Here is a 20,215-nt window from a genome sequence, read left to right as displayed (position 1 = left end):
AGGTACAAGGCTCAGATACACTTAATGCTGAGATGCTTGTTTATTTCCATTGCTGATCTTTATGTTGCCTCCCTTTCTAATTGGCATCTCAGCCCTCAAGATGAGACTTGCATATTTTCATTTACAACCAGTACTTACTACTGCCTAGAACACAAGTAAGAATGGAGTCATCTCATAATACAGAATTTTCCCCTGAAATATATACCAGCTTTCCACTACAGTTTTGATGCATAAAGTGACTGACCACGTAAACTGCACGTAAACATTCAGGAGATTTTACCAGGGTGAAAACATTTACGTTTCTATGAAGAACATGATTTCTGGAGGAAAAAAAATCTTATATGAGTAGCTGAAACAGTTCTGAAACAGTTTTCTGTCTAATTTTAATGAAACTTTGTGAAATTAGAAATGCCTTTGGTTGGTTCGTAGCTTAAATTTGGGAATCTGGCAAACTGATTTTTTTTTTTCAATAAACATTGATAGGAGGCAAAAAAAATCTCACTCAATCCCAACACTAGAACATCATCTGTTCCTTTCACTAAGATCTATTTTCTGCAACTGCATACTACATGTACAGGGTTCATATCAGCAGGAACAGTCTCCATCATTCTTCTGTGATGAAGTCTGTTTGTATTGACAGCTTTCAGTTATTGAAAGCCATCTGGTGTTATGGAAAGATAAAGTCACTGACTTCTAGAGCAACGCCTTGTTTCAGTTGTCTTTAGTCCTCTCACAGTGCACAGTAAATCAGCAGAATTTATTCCTTCTCATGCATTTGCACGATATCAAGCTTCAGCCATTAAGCAGTTAAGGAATTCAGTGTTTTGTTTTCATTGTGTACAATATGAAAAAGCATGAATGCTTTCTTTGCCTTTTTGATATAGAGTATATATTCAGTGTCATAAAGACAACAGGTCTTTTTTTCTTAGCATGTTTAGGGACCAAAGCATGCTTAATTTTATTTCCTAGAAATGACATTTACAGGATTGTCACCTTTTTAGAAATAAATGCAGGAAATGCAGATAACTTATTTCAAATATGAGGGTGTTCATTAGTGTACCTATTTACTGACCATCATCAAATGCTCTCAGAAAGAAATATTTGGCTGTTGCCACATATACAGTGCCTGTGAACAGTTAGAGGCTTTTCAGTATGAGGGCAGCTCCAAAAGTAACGCATCCTATATTATTACATTGCCCCCTGATGTCAGAGGCAGGTGTTGATAGCAGCAGAAGAGCAGTCTGACAAAATGGCATCTGACATGCAAGTGCATATGAAGTAAATGAATGTAATAGAATTCCTCCACGTGGAAAACTTTGCACACACTGACATTCATCAATGCCTGCTGACGTTTTATGGAGACCAAATAGCAAATGTGAAAACACTGAGGTGGTGGGTGCTGCTTTTATGCAAATGCAGTGGGATTGCATATTTTCTCAGCAAATTGATAATTTCAAAGTACCTACTTTCTATTACAGAACTGCTCAACTATAATATCACAGTAATAATGCAGACCATTCTCTGATAGGTTTTTTGTTTGTTCCTGACACTCTTTTGAGATTCTCACTGAGCATCCTTGAAGCTGGAGGAACACTGCAGATATTAAAAAAAAATAGTATTCGGTCCTGATTTCCAATATTTTTTAAAAGTGCAAATGTATTGTTTTTCAATCATTATTCCAAGAATTTAACTTGAAAATTAAGAAAAAAAATGGTATCTTTCAAAAAGTTAATTCTCGAGAATTATGTTTAAGAAATCTTCTTAAGAATACTTAGATAAAAAACTGCATTTTTAATGCTGTTTTTTCTAAAGCATTCAGCATTCTAAACAGCATCTTTCTAAAGAGCGAAGTTTGAGGCAGGAGTAAATGTGTTACAGAAATATGGGAATTATTTGAATTTTTACTGAAAACAACCTACATCACATATTAAAATAAGTATTCTACAAAGGAATTCCCATCCATTTCTTCAATATAGACCCCATCTAAGTACTAAATGATGATACAGAATGGTACATAAATCCTAAATGAAGCAAAATTTGACCAGGGAGTAAAATATTGTATATTGTGTATGTATTATTATTTAATTATTGCAGTTGAATGCTGATCCAAAGGTTTCAGATGTATTAATGAATCAACTTAATACCATGTATTATTCATGCCCAGTAATAAATAGAACACATTTCAAATTCCACTAAAAATAATTGATCCACTCATATTTAATTGCTTATGAACCTTTCTTAAAATAGAGCAAAAATGCCTGGAAAAAAAGTACTTCCTTACCTTTGAAAACTTCAGCAACTGACTTAATGGCTTTTTTTGTTGTTGTTGTTTTTTTTTTTCTGTGTGTGTGTCTTGCTGGCAGAAATATTTGTCAAGCTAAAGTTTGAAATATGTAAAGAGTTGATATACATTCTATTATTCTAATGAAACATTTGAAAATGGGCTTGAGGACATAAAATGCAAAGTAAAATTTAAAAATCCTCATCAAATTATGGAGAATGATAAATCGAGTTGGGTTGGAAAAATCAAGCTCATCATAACATAGCTTCCATCTGAGTAAAAAACAGCCCTCTGCAACACAATCAAAAATTGGGAAGCGAAAATTTGTCTCCCAAACCTTATTCATGTTTACTATATCACTCTATAGAGTGGAAACTGCTCCCTTTGAAAATGTGCTCTTCTTTTTTATATAATTTCCTCTTGTTTGCTTGCTTTTGTCACTTCAATAGTTACAGCACCTGCCCTAGATCCTGTTTGAGGGAATCAATGCACTAACTGCTTGATTCACACTTTCTCAGATTAAATGACCTGACCACCTTCTTCCAGCTGGCACTGGGGAAGATGGCAATGAGTCTCTCAGTAATCTTTTTATGGCTATGGCTTTTACTCATGCAACTTCTTTTTGCAGAGACTGCAGTTAGTGAGTGATTGTAAGAAAATGATCTGTCTCTATTGACTTTTCATGGAAAGCAGGGAGCAACAGTCATAAAAGCATGGCTTTCTAAACCACAGCATTGCCTTTCTCTAGCCACTGCCAAAAGCATAAAATCCAAAAGCAAACTAAACTCAAGTCTGCAGTGTTGCCTTGCCCAGAGGTAAAGAACATATTTCCCCTTCTCAACTGCACTGGCACAGTGCCGTGGACGGGCACTTCACCACTGGATTCCAGCCCAGCTGCTGGAATTGTGCCACTGGCAACTGCATTTCAAAAACTCAGAAACCAATCAAATTTCTGCAGCATTACCAGGGCAAAATTAATCTATTTCCACATCCATTCCATCTATATTTGGTGGTGGAAACGTGACAGACGATACCGGCAAAGTTTAGAAACTGCATAAAAGATGAACTCCAGTCCAGAGAGTTTATCGTTCTTAAAATGTTTGGTAGTAGTCAGCAACTGCATGGATGAAGGTGATGTAAGATTATTTTGATTTTCAAAACTATTTTGGAAAATTCTTTCACCAAAAGCTTTGGAAACTAAGGATATTTGATTTAAGAAAGAAAGTTTTTGTCGAAGAAAAGATGAAAAGATTGAAAATGGCTGATAAGGGGAAAGGAATAATTTTAGTCATTTTTTTACAGTAGAGGAAGCATGTGCTTCTGCTGTTCTGTTTCTCCACAAGTAGCAATGACGTTAGGCTAGTAAGACCAGCAAAGATGATAGTTAAAAAATAGATCTTTACCTATCATCTTATATGCTTTCAAGCAAATGATACATTGCCTTCTCTGCTGCTGACCAGCATGCTTAGCATAAGCTTTCATTAAAATTCTATAAGTTTGTTTCATATACTTCCTTTAACACCTGCTGCTCTGCAGAAAAAATATTGCATTGCATCTCCTCTCCATTCCACTAACATTCCTTTCTCTGCTCTCTCCCACCTGATATCGCAGGTATCCAAATAAGGGCCATTATGTTTCTACATCTATAAAACTTCTGGCACAATTTCCCCCACCAATACGTCATGAGATTATGAAAATTATGAACAATTGCTATGAAAGTATTAAAGATACCAATTAATTACGAATCTGTAGCAGTCAGCCACTGATGCATCATTTTCTAGTCACATAAGCACACACTCTGATAAGCTGCCACAGACATCACTGTGTTTGGGACCAGGGGTAGAGGAGGCTGCACCTGCAGGACAGACACACCAGCACCGAAAAGCTGGATAGAAATTCTCCAATGGAAACATGCTGGAACCACAGGCTGTGGGTGGACTCATGTTTAACAGCTCACAATTGACCTACTCATAATGAGTTGAATGAATTTATACTTCTGCCCTCCGCATTCACTAGCATTGAGTTCCACCACTTAACTATTCATCCAGTTAAATAGTACACTCTTTTATGTTTTGCTAAATGCTCTGCATCTCTGTTTTGACAGACTTTTACCAAATCCAAGGCAGGGTTCCAGTAGGACCTCCTGAGTTACTGGCTGGCTGCCACTCAAAAAGGCAATGCGGCCTTGGCTGCAGAAACAGGAGGGCTATGCTCTAATTTCAGGTCTAACTGTGTTTAAAGCCTCGTCCCTCAAGGAAAGGGAAAGGGAAAAGGAAAGGGAAAGGAAAGCAAGGAAAGCAAGGAAAGCAAGGAAAGCAAGGAAAGCAAGGAAAGCAAGGAAAGCAAGGAAAGCAAGGAAAGCAAGGAAAGCAAGGAAAGCAAGGAAAGCAAGGAAAGCAAGGAAAGCAAGGAAAGCAAGGAAAGCAAGGAAAGCAAGGAAAGCAAGGAAAGCAAGGAAAGCAAGGAAAGCAAGGAAAGCAAAGTGTCTGTTTCCTATATATTGTCCTGCAGATTTACCACTGCTATTTAGTGAGCAAACCAATTGTCTAAGGAGCATCATGAATTGATACTGTTATCTGGAAAGCAACTACAATCTATTAATTGTCTACAATACCCACCAAAACTGTGATCCTGCTTTCAGCTCATATCCAATGAATATGTCTGCTATAGTTTATTTATTTGGAAAAAATATATTGTTTAAAGACTAAATGGAAAGAGGCAAAGCACTCAAAAACAAACAAACAAACAAACAAAAAACTGAAAACAAACAGGAATGTCTGTAGAAAGTCCCAGTAATAAACAAATTAATAAAAAAATAAACCAATTAAATGTTGCCAAGTGACAATTTATTACCCATTACTGTTACACAAACAAATGCTTAACTGAAAACAGCACTGATTTCATGTTGCCCACACAATAACCTAAGCATTGCCCTCCACAAACATAATAAAATCTGAATGCCAAGGCAGAATAAATAATAAATATATAATTTGTAGATAATAGTCTTTTTAAAATGGCAATCCCAGAGAACTTATGTCTTGTGCAATATAATCCTTTAAAAACTGTCACTGATAATGTAGGTCAGCAATCCAAAATAACAAAAAGTATAATTTTACAACAACTTAATCGTGTTTTAGTCACAGCCTTCAACAAAGCTACGGATGTGGATAATCTCATCCCAACTCAGCAAAAACTGCCCCAGAAAACTAAGAAATGCCATACACTTAATCTACAACATTAGCCACATCCATAAAACATCTTAAATCCTCTTTTCATTTGAGAACTGTCATTTTCTATTTAATGTGACTTATGACAATAAAATTGAAAGGATTCAAATTACTAGAAAGACAGCCTAACATAAATATTTTACCACTTCAGCTACTTATGTATGTATTATATGTACATAAATAGATATTTGGATATAAATATGTAACAAAAGTATTCAATCAGTGCAAGTGCAGCTCAGTGTACTTTTTTAAGTACTGTCAAAATCCAAAGCTCAGGGAAGCACTGCAGCAAACACGGATCAATTTTATTCCAGTCAGTTAAGCTGCATCAAAAGGTTACTCATCTGTTAAAATGACTTGAGTAGAACACATTGGAAATGCTTTCCTAAGGCGGCTTTCTCTTTCCAGGGTCAGTGCAGGAAGTTTGGGAGCCCCAACACCTCTCTCACCCCAAGCACATACCTTCTGGCCAGCACTGCTGCCAGTGCTTTCTCAGCCTTGTATCTGCAGGTCACTGGTAACCCACGGGTTTTAAATGGCACTGAAGCCTTGAAGAGTCCATATTTACAGAAAATCTTTTTTCTCCTTTAGCCTCTTTAATTGATGATTAAATTATGATTTAAATATTTGAATTTTATCAATGATTCAATACTGCAAGTGATGGTCATTAATTTAGGTATTTTACAGAACCATAGTTTGAGCAACTAAGCTTCAAAGTCCACCCTTCCTTTACTCTTGTATGCACATCAGAAGTCTCCAGTCCTAATGGCCAGACGGAGATGGGAAGTCATGTAGCACCTGCAGTAGACAAGTGCTGCTATTAAGGTTGTGTGCACAAGACTCCCAAGAAATTTGGTCTGGTACAGAGAGGCAAACTGACCAACTTCTGACTTGTTCTGTTGACTGGGACAAATGTGATTCTGTGGATGAAGAGCACAGTTGCAACTGCAGCTGACAGGGTGACAGTTGCAACAATGTGAAGATGACAACGTGGTGTGTACCATCTGAGGGAGCATCTCAGAGCTTATTCCTGATGAACAGTAGCAGGATTCAGTTTGGAACCAGTCAAAACAAACAAACCAAAATTGACACACACTGAGATTTATGTGCCAAGAATCTCTGACATCTCTAGCAAGCTTTGGTTGACTATGTTATTCCTCTGCCTCAGATATCAAGAACTAACAATGGCAAAAGGCATTCGATGTTTTTTGGAATTATTCTCAGCTACAAGAAGTTACTGAGATGCCACCTGACAGTTTAAAGAGTTTCAGATCACTAGGAGCTACAAATCCTATCACTAACTTTGAGCTTCATAAGAGGTTCAACAGTTACAAAAATCACTTCCCTAGATGATTTTCAAAAATAAATCTAAGTGGAGAGGAAGTAAATAAAGTAATACAGAAAATTAGTTTCAGGCCTTCGGACAGACGCTTGTCATCACTTCCCTGTGACGGATTTGCAGTGGAGAATTTAATTTGGAAAACAAACATTATATGCTGATATCCTAAGTTTATTTTTAAACGCTTATCAGAAACATTCAGAGAACTGATGTGCAATTTTTCCTGATCTCCAGCCAGAAGCATGGAGTGATCCACGCATCATTCCAAGCCACAAAAGTCTTTGATGCTGTAACTTGTTCCTCAGAGTCACTTGCAATACTTCTCTTCCTTCTGAAGAACAGCTTGCTTCTATTTGATACTGCCAATCTACAGTCTGAATTACTTTAGTATGGAAAGAAGAAAAAAGGCACCATGCTTTTAATTATTCATCTTTCCCAAATGCTACAAACTCAGTCTTACATTCTTTGACTCCATATACTGATAGTCCACTATCTATTTGCACGTGTTTGACACTAATGACAACCATCTGCAAAGTAGGAATCTTACACATTAGTTTTATACCTAAGGCTAAACAAGGTGAGTCTGGACCGCCTAACCTACTTTGTAGAGAAGACCAAACTACGGAACAAAACATTTGAGCCTGCAATCCCTAGCCGTGCTTGACATGCCTTGCTTTCCTCCATAAGACAGCAACTCTCTGAAGACCAGTGTCCCAACAACACCTTCTTCAGGCAAAGGCAGTGAGTTAACTGCAGCTTTCGTTTTCCACCTATGTTCAGCTCACCTTCATGGATGGATAAACAAGTTTGTTCAGACCTCTAGGCTGGAAAAATGCCTGCCCTCACTACACATTTTCATGAACATTCCTTGGAGTAATCGCCTTGTTTTATTATTTTACACAGAGGGATTCAGACTATTGTAAAAGAATGAGTTGTGACGAGAGCAGCAGGAACCGTACACCCAACTGTAAGATCTTACAAAACATGCCACTCAAATTTCATCAAAATTGTGTTGCGAGCCTAGTTCTTCTCTTAAGAGAGCTGAGCAGTAGAAAACCTTTCCTTTACACCATGGATTGGCAGAAACTTACAGTGAAGTTCAAGATTAAAATAAATAAATAAATAAATAAAAAGTGCTGCTTAGGATTTGTATTCAGTGCCTGCCTTTTGTTAAAGCCAGGAGAGCTACTTAAAGTGTTGACATTGTTTGAGATCGCATTTAATTCTGCAGAGAAATGAATATTTAATTTACGTTATTTATCAATTGCATCAAACATTAAAGCATTTGGTCAAAAATTGAAAGGACATTTTGAGAAATCAAATATTATTTCCCTATTTTTAAATGAATCGTTTCACACTTAACTCCTAAATAAGGTTTTGTTTCAAAATGGAATAAAAATTAAAAGAATAAAGGAAAATGCTTATTCAAATTATAATCACTTTCTAAAGCTCTGATCTGTGTGAAATGTGGTGCGGACGGTTGTTAGAGTTAAGGTAGTATGGTTAGGTTATAGTTGGACTTGATGATCTTCAAGGTCTTTTCCAACCTGAGAATTCTATGATTCCAAATGTTTTGCGATTTGCTCCAACAAATTATCAATACACGAACACAGAACTTAAGTGCAAAAGCACCAACAACCAGATTCTGCCTCTGATTATTTACAAATTCAGCAGTGCTTTCTTGATTCAAATGTTCTCTGAAAGGTTTGCACGGATTGAAAATAAACAAACAAATGAAAGAGCAGTGAACTTGCATCCCAAAGTGCATCAACATCTGATGATTTCCTGCCAAGTCTGTAACAAATTTACACAAAGCATTTTATCGCCTCTCTTCGTGACAGGAAAATGCTTCCCTTCCTATCCTTATTTACAGTCCTAAACTGAAGTAAATAGCGTTTGGTTGGCACTGGAGCAACAAAGCAGATTATTGCCTCTGTTCTTCTGGCAGAATAAAAAGTATGTATCTTTGCAGCCAGGATTTTGGTGCAAATGGCCACCAAATGTGCAACTTATTTGAGTCTGTGTTTAAAGTAACTATTTATAAACAACCATATGGAAAAATATCATAACATATGGAAATCTATTTTAAAATAACAGGAATTCCAGAAAAGGTCACTAAATTAAAAAACATGTTTTGAAAATTAAGATCGACACAGGAGTAAGTGTACCTCTTAAAATACTTCTTTCAGAGAAAAGAATCTGAGCAGCTCCTCCACATTATGAAATGCATCACAACAGACTGAAGTTAAAAATTATCTGAGCATCCCATCCTGTCATTTATCTTCATGGGCAATTTTAATAATATAAGCATAGCATATATTTTATATTGTATACATATATAAAAAAATTATTTGAGTACATATAAACACTACAGAATGCATAGGGAAGAAGCAGTTATGTATGCTAAGTAACTGACAGTCAATACAGCTTCAATGGCCTAAATGAAAAGCAATACTAATAAAAAGTGGACTTGCTCTACCCACAAGGAAATAATTTTGCATAGACGTTCAGAGTAGGGAGCATCTGAAAGTAACAGCTGCAGATACACATATCTTCATCTTCCTAATCTCTCCTGTGTGTGGCTGCTTGCTGGGAGCTACCTGGCAGTTGGTGACTCTTGATGGGAGAGGCAGCTCATTTTTCCCATATACACTAAGGCAATGCACCAGCAACTGACATAGGTCACCTCCCACCTTCCTCCTCCTCTGTCATTTTTTACCTATTTCCCACAGCACCCTTGCAACTTAATCGCACACGTATGACCAGCTGCCATACAAACTGTACACTTGCAGGAAAGCACAGTAGGAAGAGTGAAGAGCAGCAGCCAGGCACGTTCAGTTGTAAGGTAAATATGTAGACATTGGCACAGAAGGCCCCACAGCTCAGAGTAATCCTTAGTCATCACATACAGTGACCTGGAGAGAGGTATTTGCTGTTTGTTTCTTTCTGCCTGCCTCCTCATTTGGTATGTATTTACATTAGTTCAGAGAACACCTGAGGAGAACTCCAGTACCAATCTCATGTAGGCTATCTAGTGAACTGTGCTCCATGCAGTCTTAGCTACAGACCTTTCCAATCTCACAGTCAATCCCTGCAGGATGGCACCTCTGTGATGAGTTTGTGCAGTGAACGCACTGCTTTCAGGCGTGCAGTTTTGTCCACCCTTTCCTCTGCTGGTTTGTTTAGAGAGTTCAATTTGTATTCTTACTCTAGGACAGAAATAATCGCAGAAATGTCTGGAGAATGACAAAGTGCATGTTCTAAAGATTTTGAAAGAAAAACATGTAAATGTACTTTTCTTTTGGACAGTAAATAAGACATTTTCTGTAAGTTGTAACTTGTTCCAGTAGTGCCCTGCTCTTTTTTTTTCTCATCTCATTCCTCTGGAATATCTCTTCAAGGATTTGCCAAGAATCCTGTTGCAATTTTTACAATACTTACATATTTCCAATGCCTCTCATTCTATGACATCATATACCCACTTGTGACCTGTCCCGGAGCCAGTGTGCAACCTTTATTTGCTTTCTTTATTGATTATCCTTCACTAAGAACAAGATGCCTTATTACTATTCCTTTATTACTGTCATTGCTCATTTAGTATTTTTGCACCACTTTTTAATTTAATCTGTAACAAATTTTATCAACGACTTTTCTCTTGCTGGGGGACCTGATGTCTTGAGCAGATGACAGGCTGAACTCACTGACCATATTAACAACTAAAAGTGTTCCAGAGAATGTAAATCAATTTACACATAAAACAGCTCTTTGTGTTTATCTAGTTCTTTTTAGGTGCCATCGTTGTAAACAGTGAAAATTTCACCCTGTTCTGCCAACACAGCAAGCTAATGCGTGGACCTTGTCTCCCTCCAGTGGCACGTCCCACTGGCCATAAAGTCTAACATTAAAGTGCTGTTAGTCTCCCTGACACTCGGGTGATGTCTCTCCATTGCCATGGTTGCTAGGGGGCTGTAGGAAAAGCTGGGAGAGATTCCATGTGGCCTAAAAGCCCTGGGCAAATTACAAAATGACCCCATTCTTTCAACAAGTCCCTACTAACTGCCAGAATCTGCTATTGCCTGCTCAGCTTGCTGTTGCTTATGTAGCAGTAGCAAGAAACACAAGAAAGAACTGGGGAAGTGGGGGGGCCGGGGGGGGGGGCTGGAGGGTGGGAGACAAACTATTTGCTCAGTGCTTGAAATAAGGCAATATTTTCCAAGGCAATAGTTGGACCTTTGAAATCAAATTTGGTACATAACAAAACACTACATAAATTTCACAGCGTTAAGCTGCTGAAAATCCAGGGCTGTATCTATATACATAGATGGCATAATCAGTCAGATGGCCACATCAGTCAGTGCTACAAACTAACAGTCCTGCAGTTTTGTTTGCAATTTTGATTGTTCCTTTCCCACAGCAAACTGAGATATATATGCACAATGGAGTGACTTGTGTGTGAACAAATATCGGGCTATTCCATGCACTGCAGAGGTTTTTTTTGTTTCATTGATTGTTTTTTTGTGACAGGAGAAGACCCTGAGTGCGTTCTCCCCATGCATTTTGAAATGCATACGCTCAGTGACCTCAGTGCAGATTCAACACAGCAGTAAATACATTCCTTGGAGTAGGGCTAACGCAATGTGCTCCCAGACTTGCCTTCAGCCAGTCTTTGGAGCAACTGTGAACATGTTCCCAGGAGTGATTTATGGTTTTGTTAAACATCTCTGTCTGTTCAGCAAGTGCTGCATTGCAGCAATTTGTTGGTCTAGCTCTTCTTTAAAACCACTTAAATAATTTGTAATGCAAAAGACAAAGAGCATAGTAAAATGGAAGATTCTCATTACACAGATTATAAAATGCACGGCAGGGCAAAATGTTTTTAAACATTGCACCAGCCTTTGTACAGTGCTTACCTTACAATTTAAAGCCTCAGTTATTTGTATGACGGAAAACAGCAGAGTTGTGCAGAGAAGAATCTGTTCCTATTCAAGTTTTAATTTTAGAAAGTTGGGGAAGGAATTTAATACTTAAAAGGAACAGGAGAGCCTCACAACTGCAGCAATACTTTTTTTCTTTCAGAGGCACAACAGCTTGAAATGTAGATTCCGTATCAAATACACGACACTGCTTGTTCAAAAATACACATTAGAGTTGGAGTTACATACACAGTAAATTCAGCTCAGGATTTTCATACCTATGGCCCTTGCACAGCCTTCTGGCATTCACTCCTCTTTTTTACATTCACAACAGTTCATAGCTGTGCATCGTAACTGTTTGGTTTGGAAAGTGAATACCTACTGATGTAAACAATATAGAGAATGGGGGGGAAACGGCAGGGGAAAAAGATTACAGAGCTTTTATCAGAACTGCATAGGTGTGATGGGAACTGACTTTCTCTTCTTTTCATTCCTACTGTTTATTTTTTTCTCCCCAGCTAATTCTTTGAACTAAATGTCTGCATGATTACTTGAAACAGTGAAAAGTGCAGTAAATTGCTGAAGGTATTACTAGACTTAGTGATAAGGTTGGTATGATTGCAGGCAGGTGATCTGCTGTGGAACCTTTTTTCTATGTACCATACTTAAAAACCAGGCTGACTGTACTCTACTGAATGCATTCTGTTCAGTAAGTTCCTCATTAGAATTAGGTTTCTCACTTGTAACATTCCAAACAAACAGAAGTATCAAAACACTTGTCCAGATATGAGACATCATTTCATTGCCAACATACTGATTTTTTTTGTTCCTTCTAAATTTTGTGAAATAGGAAGAAAGCCTTAGGACTTCTGATTAGATAAAACAGTTGCCTCCACTTTTGAGGCTACGATTTTTATTTTTTTTTTTTTTGCCTTCAGAAACAGGGGCTTCATTTGGCCTCAAGATGGCGATGCGATTGTGATAGTTGCTTTCAAGGCTGCATGGACTAGCAGTGGAGCGAGGGGGAATTAATCTCAGTCGTTTATATTTCTGCTAAAAAGAGACTCCTTGGCAATGAATCATAACGATGTTACTACTGATGCTCTCATCACAGAGAACTGTGCTTGGAAATCACAAGTTCAGGAATGATAAATTCCTTCATATTTTTCCAGTTTAAATAGAACAGGACTGAATGAAATACCACCTCTACATCAGCGTCCCACAGTGCTCACACACACTTGCATACCATATGTAGGCTAAATGAACAGGAATTGTTAACAGCTGTGATGAATTACAATCAAAAGAAAATAATTGCAGGTCCATGCCAAAAAAGAGTAATAACTAGAAAAATACACTTATGCTAATGAGAAAATCAAGGAGATTTTAAAGAAAAGTAAAATTTTCAGGCAAAAATAACATTTTAACTTGCATCCGCTCTAAGTGGATGTCTACTGAAAAAACACATTTTCTCTGCAACTTATATCCAATGTAGTACATTTTTTTTCCTCACACAGAGCATGTGAACAGCCAGAGCCATGGGCAGGGACACCTTATATTAGATCAGGCTGCCAAATCCCCATCCAGCCTTGCCTTGAGCACCTCCAGGGATGGGGCAGTGATGTCTCTAAGTGATCAGCACTGATGTTAATATCAAACGTTTTCTTTTGGTGATTTGGTTGAAAGGAGAGAGTGCTCTCTCAGCAAGTTGTTGGATGATACTACTTGTAAGCTTTGGAGATAGATCTACAGTCTGGAAGGCAGGGCTGGGATTCAGAGTGATATCAGAAAGCTAGTAAAATAGGAGACAGGAACGTCATTAATACAAAAAGCAAATTCAAAGTCCTTCACCTGGGACAGAATCATCCCACGTAACAACACAGACTGCACACAGACTTAAGAACTGAAAAGGACCTGGTGCTTTTGTAGAGCAACAGATTGGACACGAATCAGCAGTGTGCTTTTAAAAATAAAACAAAATAAATCAGTTGCATTCTGGCCTATGTTAGCAAGAGTCTATGCAGAACACTGAGGAAACTTAAGCTTTTGTCATGACAAATTTCAGCATGTCTGCCACAGCATCACAATGGAGTAACTAGAGGTTCTCTCTGCAAACACCCTTCTTGTCACTTCTGTTTCTTTCCCCCTTGGCTCTGTTCAGAGAAGATGGAAAAAGAGGACAAAAAGCTGAGCTACTAGATGTGCATCGTAGAAATGTTTCTGGCATCAGAAATTTTACTGCAACATTCACACTTCATCACTGCAAATGAAAGTTCAGATGAATTTAAAAACAATTCTAACTGTGGTGGCTCATATTTTGTTGTGCTTTTATGTAATTTATATTTCATATTTAAGGTCATGAGTAATTGCTTCACAGGTAAAGCACAACTGTCATTCCCCCAAATGGAACTGCATTCTGTGAAATTCAGCCCCAAAACCATGTTACTGAACTTTATTCAAGACTTTTGTAAACACCAACTATTCAGAAAAGACTGCAACTATAAATCATGTCTACCTCTACAGATGCTGTTATGAATATTTCCATTAAAGCAATACTTTTGTATGGTTGTTTTCTTTTTTTTTTTTTTTTTTTTTTTTTTTTTTTTTTTTTTTGCATGTGAATGTTTTAAATAAATTAGTAAATCAGCCAGATACAGCACACAGGCATGCAATAAACAAGGAGATTCTATTCTCACTTCCCTCCACACTTTAAGGATCCACAGCTACAGCAGGGATTAAATTTACCACAATTTCAGACACAGCAAATTGTTTTGTCTGCTAGTCCCTATCAAAGAATTTAAAATCTCTTCAGCACACAAATATTAGGAAAATCCCATTACAGGGAATCAAACTTCTTTCCTGCAGAAAGGAACAGGGAATACCACTCACAAGCACGAACTACATATTAAGTGACTTACATCTGTTGAGAGGTAACTAGAACCATATTCTGAGGTCAGACATAAGAAGCATAATAATCCTATTAACTTTTCAGAATACTTCTTTTGTGTGAGTTAGAGCTCAGGAAGGACCCCATGTTTAATCTATAAACAGCAGCTATGTCTTCCAGATTGGAGGTAAAGGAGCACATTTCAAATCAATTTGAATATGGGGGCTATAGAGACCTTAGTGCTGATGAAGTAAAGCATCACTGAAGCTTGAATATGTTACTCTACTATTATCATGAAAAGTGATCAGTATGAGCTCTGCAGATACTCAGGACAGAACATGGAATTTTCAGACCATGAGGGCCCAGTCTGCTGAAAACATAAAAATGAAATAGTTTTCAAATGCTGTGCTCTCTAAGAGAAGCTGAAAAGACAGATGAATAGCTGCTTAGAAAGCTATAACAAACCATGGAATGCAAATTGCACAAAAACAAAAGATTCAAGAACTTCAGACTAAAGCAAGCTTTGAAGAGAAACTCAACCCACAGTAAACATAGCTGGCACTGTGGTTCAAATACTGCTCTCCTAATACAGACACACAGTCTTCTTGGAACATCATTTAAACAGACCTCTAAGCAAAGAGAAAAACAACGTCTGCTAGTACACATGCATTATGCTTTGATACTGTGGAGTAGATCCAAACAAACAAGGAGTGAAGATGAAACTGAAAACACAAATATTACAGTTAGTTCAGCTGCCTCCTAATTTCTCCTAGACAAAAACTTCTAGAACAAATTCAGAAGTGGCTTGTGGAATGTTTTGGGATATTTTTTTCTAATTTTTTTTTTTTTAATGCAAAAGAATCATGGTTTTGAACATTACTGTGTTCTGCTTTGCAAGAAAATGTTAAAAATATATCTTCTACTTTTACAATTGTGATGCCAAGCTTCTTTGTTATCTTGAGAAGTGCCAAGGACACTACCCATAACCCAGAAATCTTCTACCAGAGCTGATTTGTCTAAACAAAGCTCAATTTCAATAAAATACACTTTTTTCAAAATACAAATAATGCTCTAAAACCATTTCACCACCTGTGCTACAATTAAGCCATCTACATTATTGCTAATGAACTGTGTTGTGAACTATGGAGCCTATCCTATTTCATCTTTCCCACAAAAAGAGATAAATCTTTTAAATACCAAAGTTTGCTAAGCCTGGAAGTCTATTAGATAAAATCACACTGAAACAGAGGGAAAAAATATTGGCTTGTTAAACCAAAACATGAAGCCTTCTTTAAAGACACTCCAGTATCAGCTGAGCTGTATGTGCTGGACCAACTGATGGAGGCACATGTGGCATTGTGCTTCTCAGACTCCTTGCTTAACACTCTGCTTTGGAAATTGTCATGGCAACAATGTACTTCTTTACAAATGGAAACAGTATGGTAAATAGGCATATAAAAACCCCTTGTAAACTGACAATAACGTTGTTTAAGCTTGCATGCCCTCCTTCAGTGACAAACAGCAGCAAGGGTGTTGGTTGCATGTGGAAAATCCACAGAGGCAAAATCCTGTTAAAAGGCTTCTCGTGTGCCAGTGGACAAATGAAGGAAGCAAAAAACCTAAGTAGCAGGTCTACCTCCTGCTCACATGAGGTCAACAGACATCACAGGTGGAAGAACACGTACAAGAAACGAGTACTTGTCACTTTGTGCTAAGACTGTAGGTAACTTCAGTTGTCAGAACCACATAATAAAGTGAAACGCTAGTTAAAACTGAACATAATAAACGCATGCCATCCATGTTCTCAGATAAGCATATTAGAGACATTTCATGTTTCTGCTGAGATGAATTAAGACATAGAGTTCACTTGAAATGGGGCTTGGTGAATTTACCACAGTATGTGTCTGCTAAGTATTGCAAACAAATGATTGGAAGTACATGAAGGAATTCTGCTTTTTTTTTTTTTTGCTCTCTCACTGTGCTAATTTCTCAGGAGAACTGAGGATACCTTTATTCAAGGCTAAGGCTAGATGTTAGGAAGCCATAGCACATCTCTGGGTTCCTAACTCCATTTCCACAACTGTTCTTTTACCTCTCATCTATGCAGGCACAGAACAGTTGCTGCTTTTAGGCTGAATGGCATTTCTACAAGATTAAATTTTCATTGGAAATTTTTGTATTTTAAATTTTTTTTTCCCCCTGGTGTTTTCCGTTTGGTTAATCTTTGAGGGTAAGAAAAAACACATCACCTTGTTTACTAATGGTATCAACGTCTATTGTCTTTTGCAACACCAAACCAGATAAGTAAAACACTGTATACAATCTGTTAGCTATTATAGAGCTTGTATCATTTTCCCTCTTTGATATCACAGAAATAACACATTATTAATTATTTTATTGTAGTAATCAATCATTAAAAAAAAAAACAAAAACTCAACTTAAGCCATCATTTTCATGTTCAACTCCACTCTGGAAATACCTGAAAAAAGTTAATGCTTTGAGTGTCTTGCTGGACCTTTATCTCTTCATGGTATATAAAGACGACTTCTTCAATGTCAATAATGATCTGAATGACTAATTTCTATATTACTCTTGACTGAGATTTAGCTTTGGAATGAGCACAGAAAGGTACAGCTCTCAAATGGCTAATTTAGAGTCAGGTTTGTTCCTGATGAAACCAGTAGCAACACTTTGCCTCTCAGTGGCAGAATGTACAACAGCAACTGAGTACGTCGGAAAATTCTGATCTGTCAGCCAAGGTAACTCTACTAAAAGAGTAATACAATCCAACCCAACAAATGTAAGCAGTGATAGCTTTAAATCTCTATCTACAACTCCAAATCTCCACCAATAAACATCTACCCAGGAATCACCCGCATTCAGATTTTAATATCAATAAACTTTTGCGGTTTTTCCCAGACAAAGAAGAAAGTAAATGCATGGGCCATGGTCCTACCTGTGGGTCAGACAGTCGGGAAATGTCAGGATACAAATAGAATTTTATTCCTTCAGAAGCACCTGGCAACGTTACCCCTCGAATCAGAAGAATCATCAGCATGATATAGGGGAATGTGGCTGTTACGTATACAACCTAGGAAAAACAAGCAAACATTAGAAAATCATTTTCTTCCAAGTGCAATAAAGTGCATCGTCTATCTTCCAGTTAGATTTTAAAACACTTAAATTATTTCTGGAAGAAAAGGGGCCTTTGATGCCTTTGTTCACACAGATGAATGTTGTCCTTCAACCATATTCCCTTTTAAATGATTTACAACTTGCAGGAAAGGTCAATATTTTCAATAAAAACTGTGAAGTTTCTAAATCTATTATTTACTCTGGTTAGTGACAGTTGGCTGCATTGTATATTGTGGTGTACACATACACTATACAACTACTACTCCAAACACTGGTAGAGGGACACTGATTCACTATCACAAGAAATTCATTGCGTTATCTTATATGAAGTATATAACAACACATGCAATGAACTCTCAGCCACCTAGTAATTACTAAACTGATGTCATATGACTGCCTTGCTTGCAAGTCCGTGCTTGAAGAACGAACATTTCATAAACATACATAAATACTACGTGTATCCTTCTGAGATCTGCTGTGTTACCCTTATCAAGTGAGGCATTCTAAGGAAGTGCTGAAACCCAGTCATTTTTGTTTTTACTTATGTGGCCAGATTTTTTTCAGAAATCGGTGTTCTTTAGTAGATGGGGAACAACTGAACATTTCTGGAAACCTGTGAGAAGTCGTATTTTCCAAAGAAAAAAATGAGCAGAGTTTCTCTAATTATACAGTCACCTAGCTGAGAGCCAAATATAGCTATTCAAATCTGGAGTTGGATTAAATGATTGATTCCACATCGCTACAAATACATTTCCTCTAAGAAGTATTGTAACTTAAACTTAATTCTCTGTTAACTATTTCTATCTGCACAAAGCAGGTCCAATATACCCTAACATGAGATGATGCTTTAATACATCTGACTTGCACAAATCAAAGTGAATTAAACTGCAAGAATAATGAGCAACATTTGGTAAAAAGATATAACTTGTAAAGCCCTCAAAAACAGACATCTCAAATTCAGAATTGTAACATCAGACAACCCATGACAGGACAAACACATTTTCATGACAAATGAATGGAATTTTGATTTTCAAGCCACGTTGAATACATAATCCCAAATATGAAATCTTGTCATGTGTGCTTCACGTGGCACAGACAGAAAAGAAGAAGTTGAAAACATGCAGCAGATCTTTGAATGTGTCCATCTGCCCAAGTCATACTTAGACATCTCATTCTTCCTGGCCTTAATAGGAGGTAATTACCTACATATCTTTCAAGTCCCCTATCCCTTTTGAAAATACAAATAATTATTTTCCCAGGAAATCAAACCAACCATTATAAACCTGTAAAGTGCAAAATTCTGAATTGATTAATTCACAGGTCAACACAATGCAAAATGGAAAGATTTATCCCACTACTTTCTTCTACTATTATTGACTTAGTGAAAATGCAAACGAATATGACTGAGTTCAAATAGATATTGTCTCAAAGAGACTGTCCTCTGTAGCAAGGCTCAAAATGAAAACAGAATGTGGGTTAATGAGAAGAAAAGCAATGGACATGGTCCTGATCTGAGTCCTGTATTGAATGGAGAGAGTGGGGATCCCCTTCCTTTCTGGCTACAATACTGAAAAAAGATAATAAATAGGGAGGAAAATTGGTTCAGTATTTCTGGCAATAAATGCTAATATAAATACTCAAAACAATAAACGAGATACCAAGGAAGTACACATAGGAAAGATACAGCCTTCCTGAGCTAACATTGCTGGTAGCTTCTTTGCTACTGGAACAGGTACTCAGTGTGCTGAGAGGGGAGGGAAGGCCACTATTTGTAGTTAGTGTTTGAGTATCCCTGTGTGTTGGTGTACTCCATTCCATTGTGTCCAGTGTATCATTTGTCACTGTGCTTGTTTTATTATGCTTCTCAAGAGCTCACGAAATTAAAGAGGATGAGGCATTTTAGAAATCAAATGTCATTATTATTATCATCATCACATCTGTAGGCATTAAAAGTTTCCTAAATCATTTTCTTTTCTTTCAACACATCAAACCTCTCTGAATATAAATGTGAACACAACTGTTTCTAATTACACCACATCCTGTTTTAATTGACTTTAATTGCTTGGTATGTTAATTTGCATTCCAGTGCTCAAAATGCTTTTTTTTAAACTTGTCAGAGCTGTGCCAGTATTAGAGGAGTTGGAAACAAAATAAAAATGTCTGGCATGGTATTTCTTGCACTTAGTTCTCCTATTGCAATACAACAGGGAAATCTACAAAGATGTTTATACATATCACTATGTAGAAAGACACCATGAGCTTTGGCTGCCATGAACTTTAAGTATCAAAACATTGGAACTTCAATTAGCAGAAATTTAAGAGACTTAGATGCTTATGTAACATAAGTTAGGTAGGCATAAAATTACACAATGAAAACTGACCTAGCTACCAGTTTGTGTCTTTTCATACCAAAACACCCAGATCTGGTACAAGGGT

At 37.2% G+C, this 20,215-nt stretch overlaps 1 protein-coding gene across 1 annotated transcript in view; it reads right to left on the bottom strand.

The window, feature by feature from the left end:
- Positions 1–20,215, bottom strand: part of SLC6A11 (solute carrier family 6 member 11) — a gene marked incomplete at both ends in the record, with an annotated part of 78,724 nt that overhangs the window by 20,747 nt on the left and 37,762 nt on the right. The window contains one exon of the mRNA XM_079540442.1: positions 17,601–17,735. Coding sequence (XP_079396568.1) covers positions 17,601–17,735 — 135 coding nt within the window. The remainder of the gene's footprint in view (positions 1–17,600; positions 17,736–20,215) is intronic.

The sequence above is a fragment of the Tetrao urogallus genome, assembly GCF_951394365.1.
Source record: "Tetrao urogallus genome assembly, chromosome: 10".
Taxonomy (NCBI): Eukaryota; Metazoa; Chordata; class Aves; order Galliformes; family Phasianidae; genus Tetrao; species Tetrao urogallus.
This window is presented reverse-complemented; position numbering and strand designations above follow the sequence as displayed.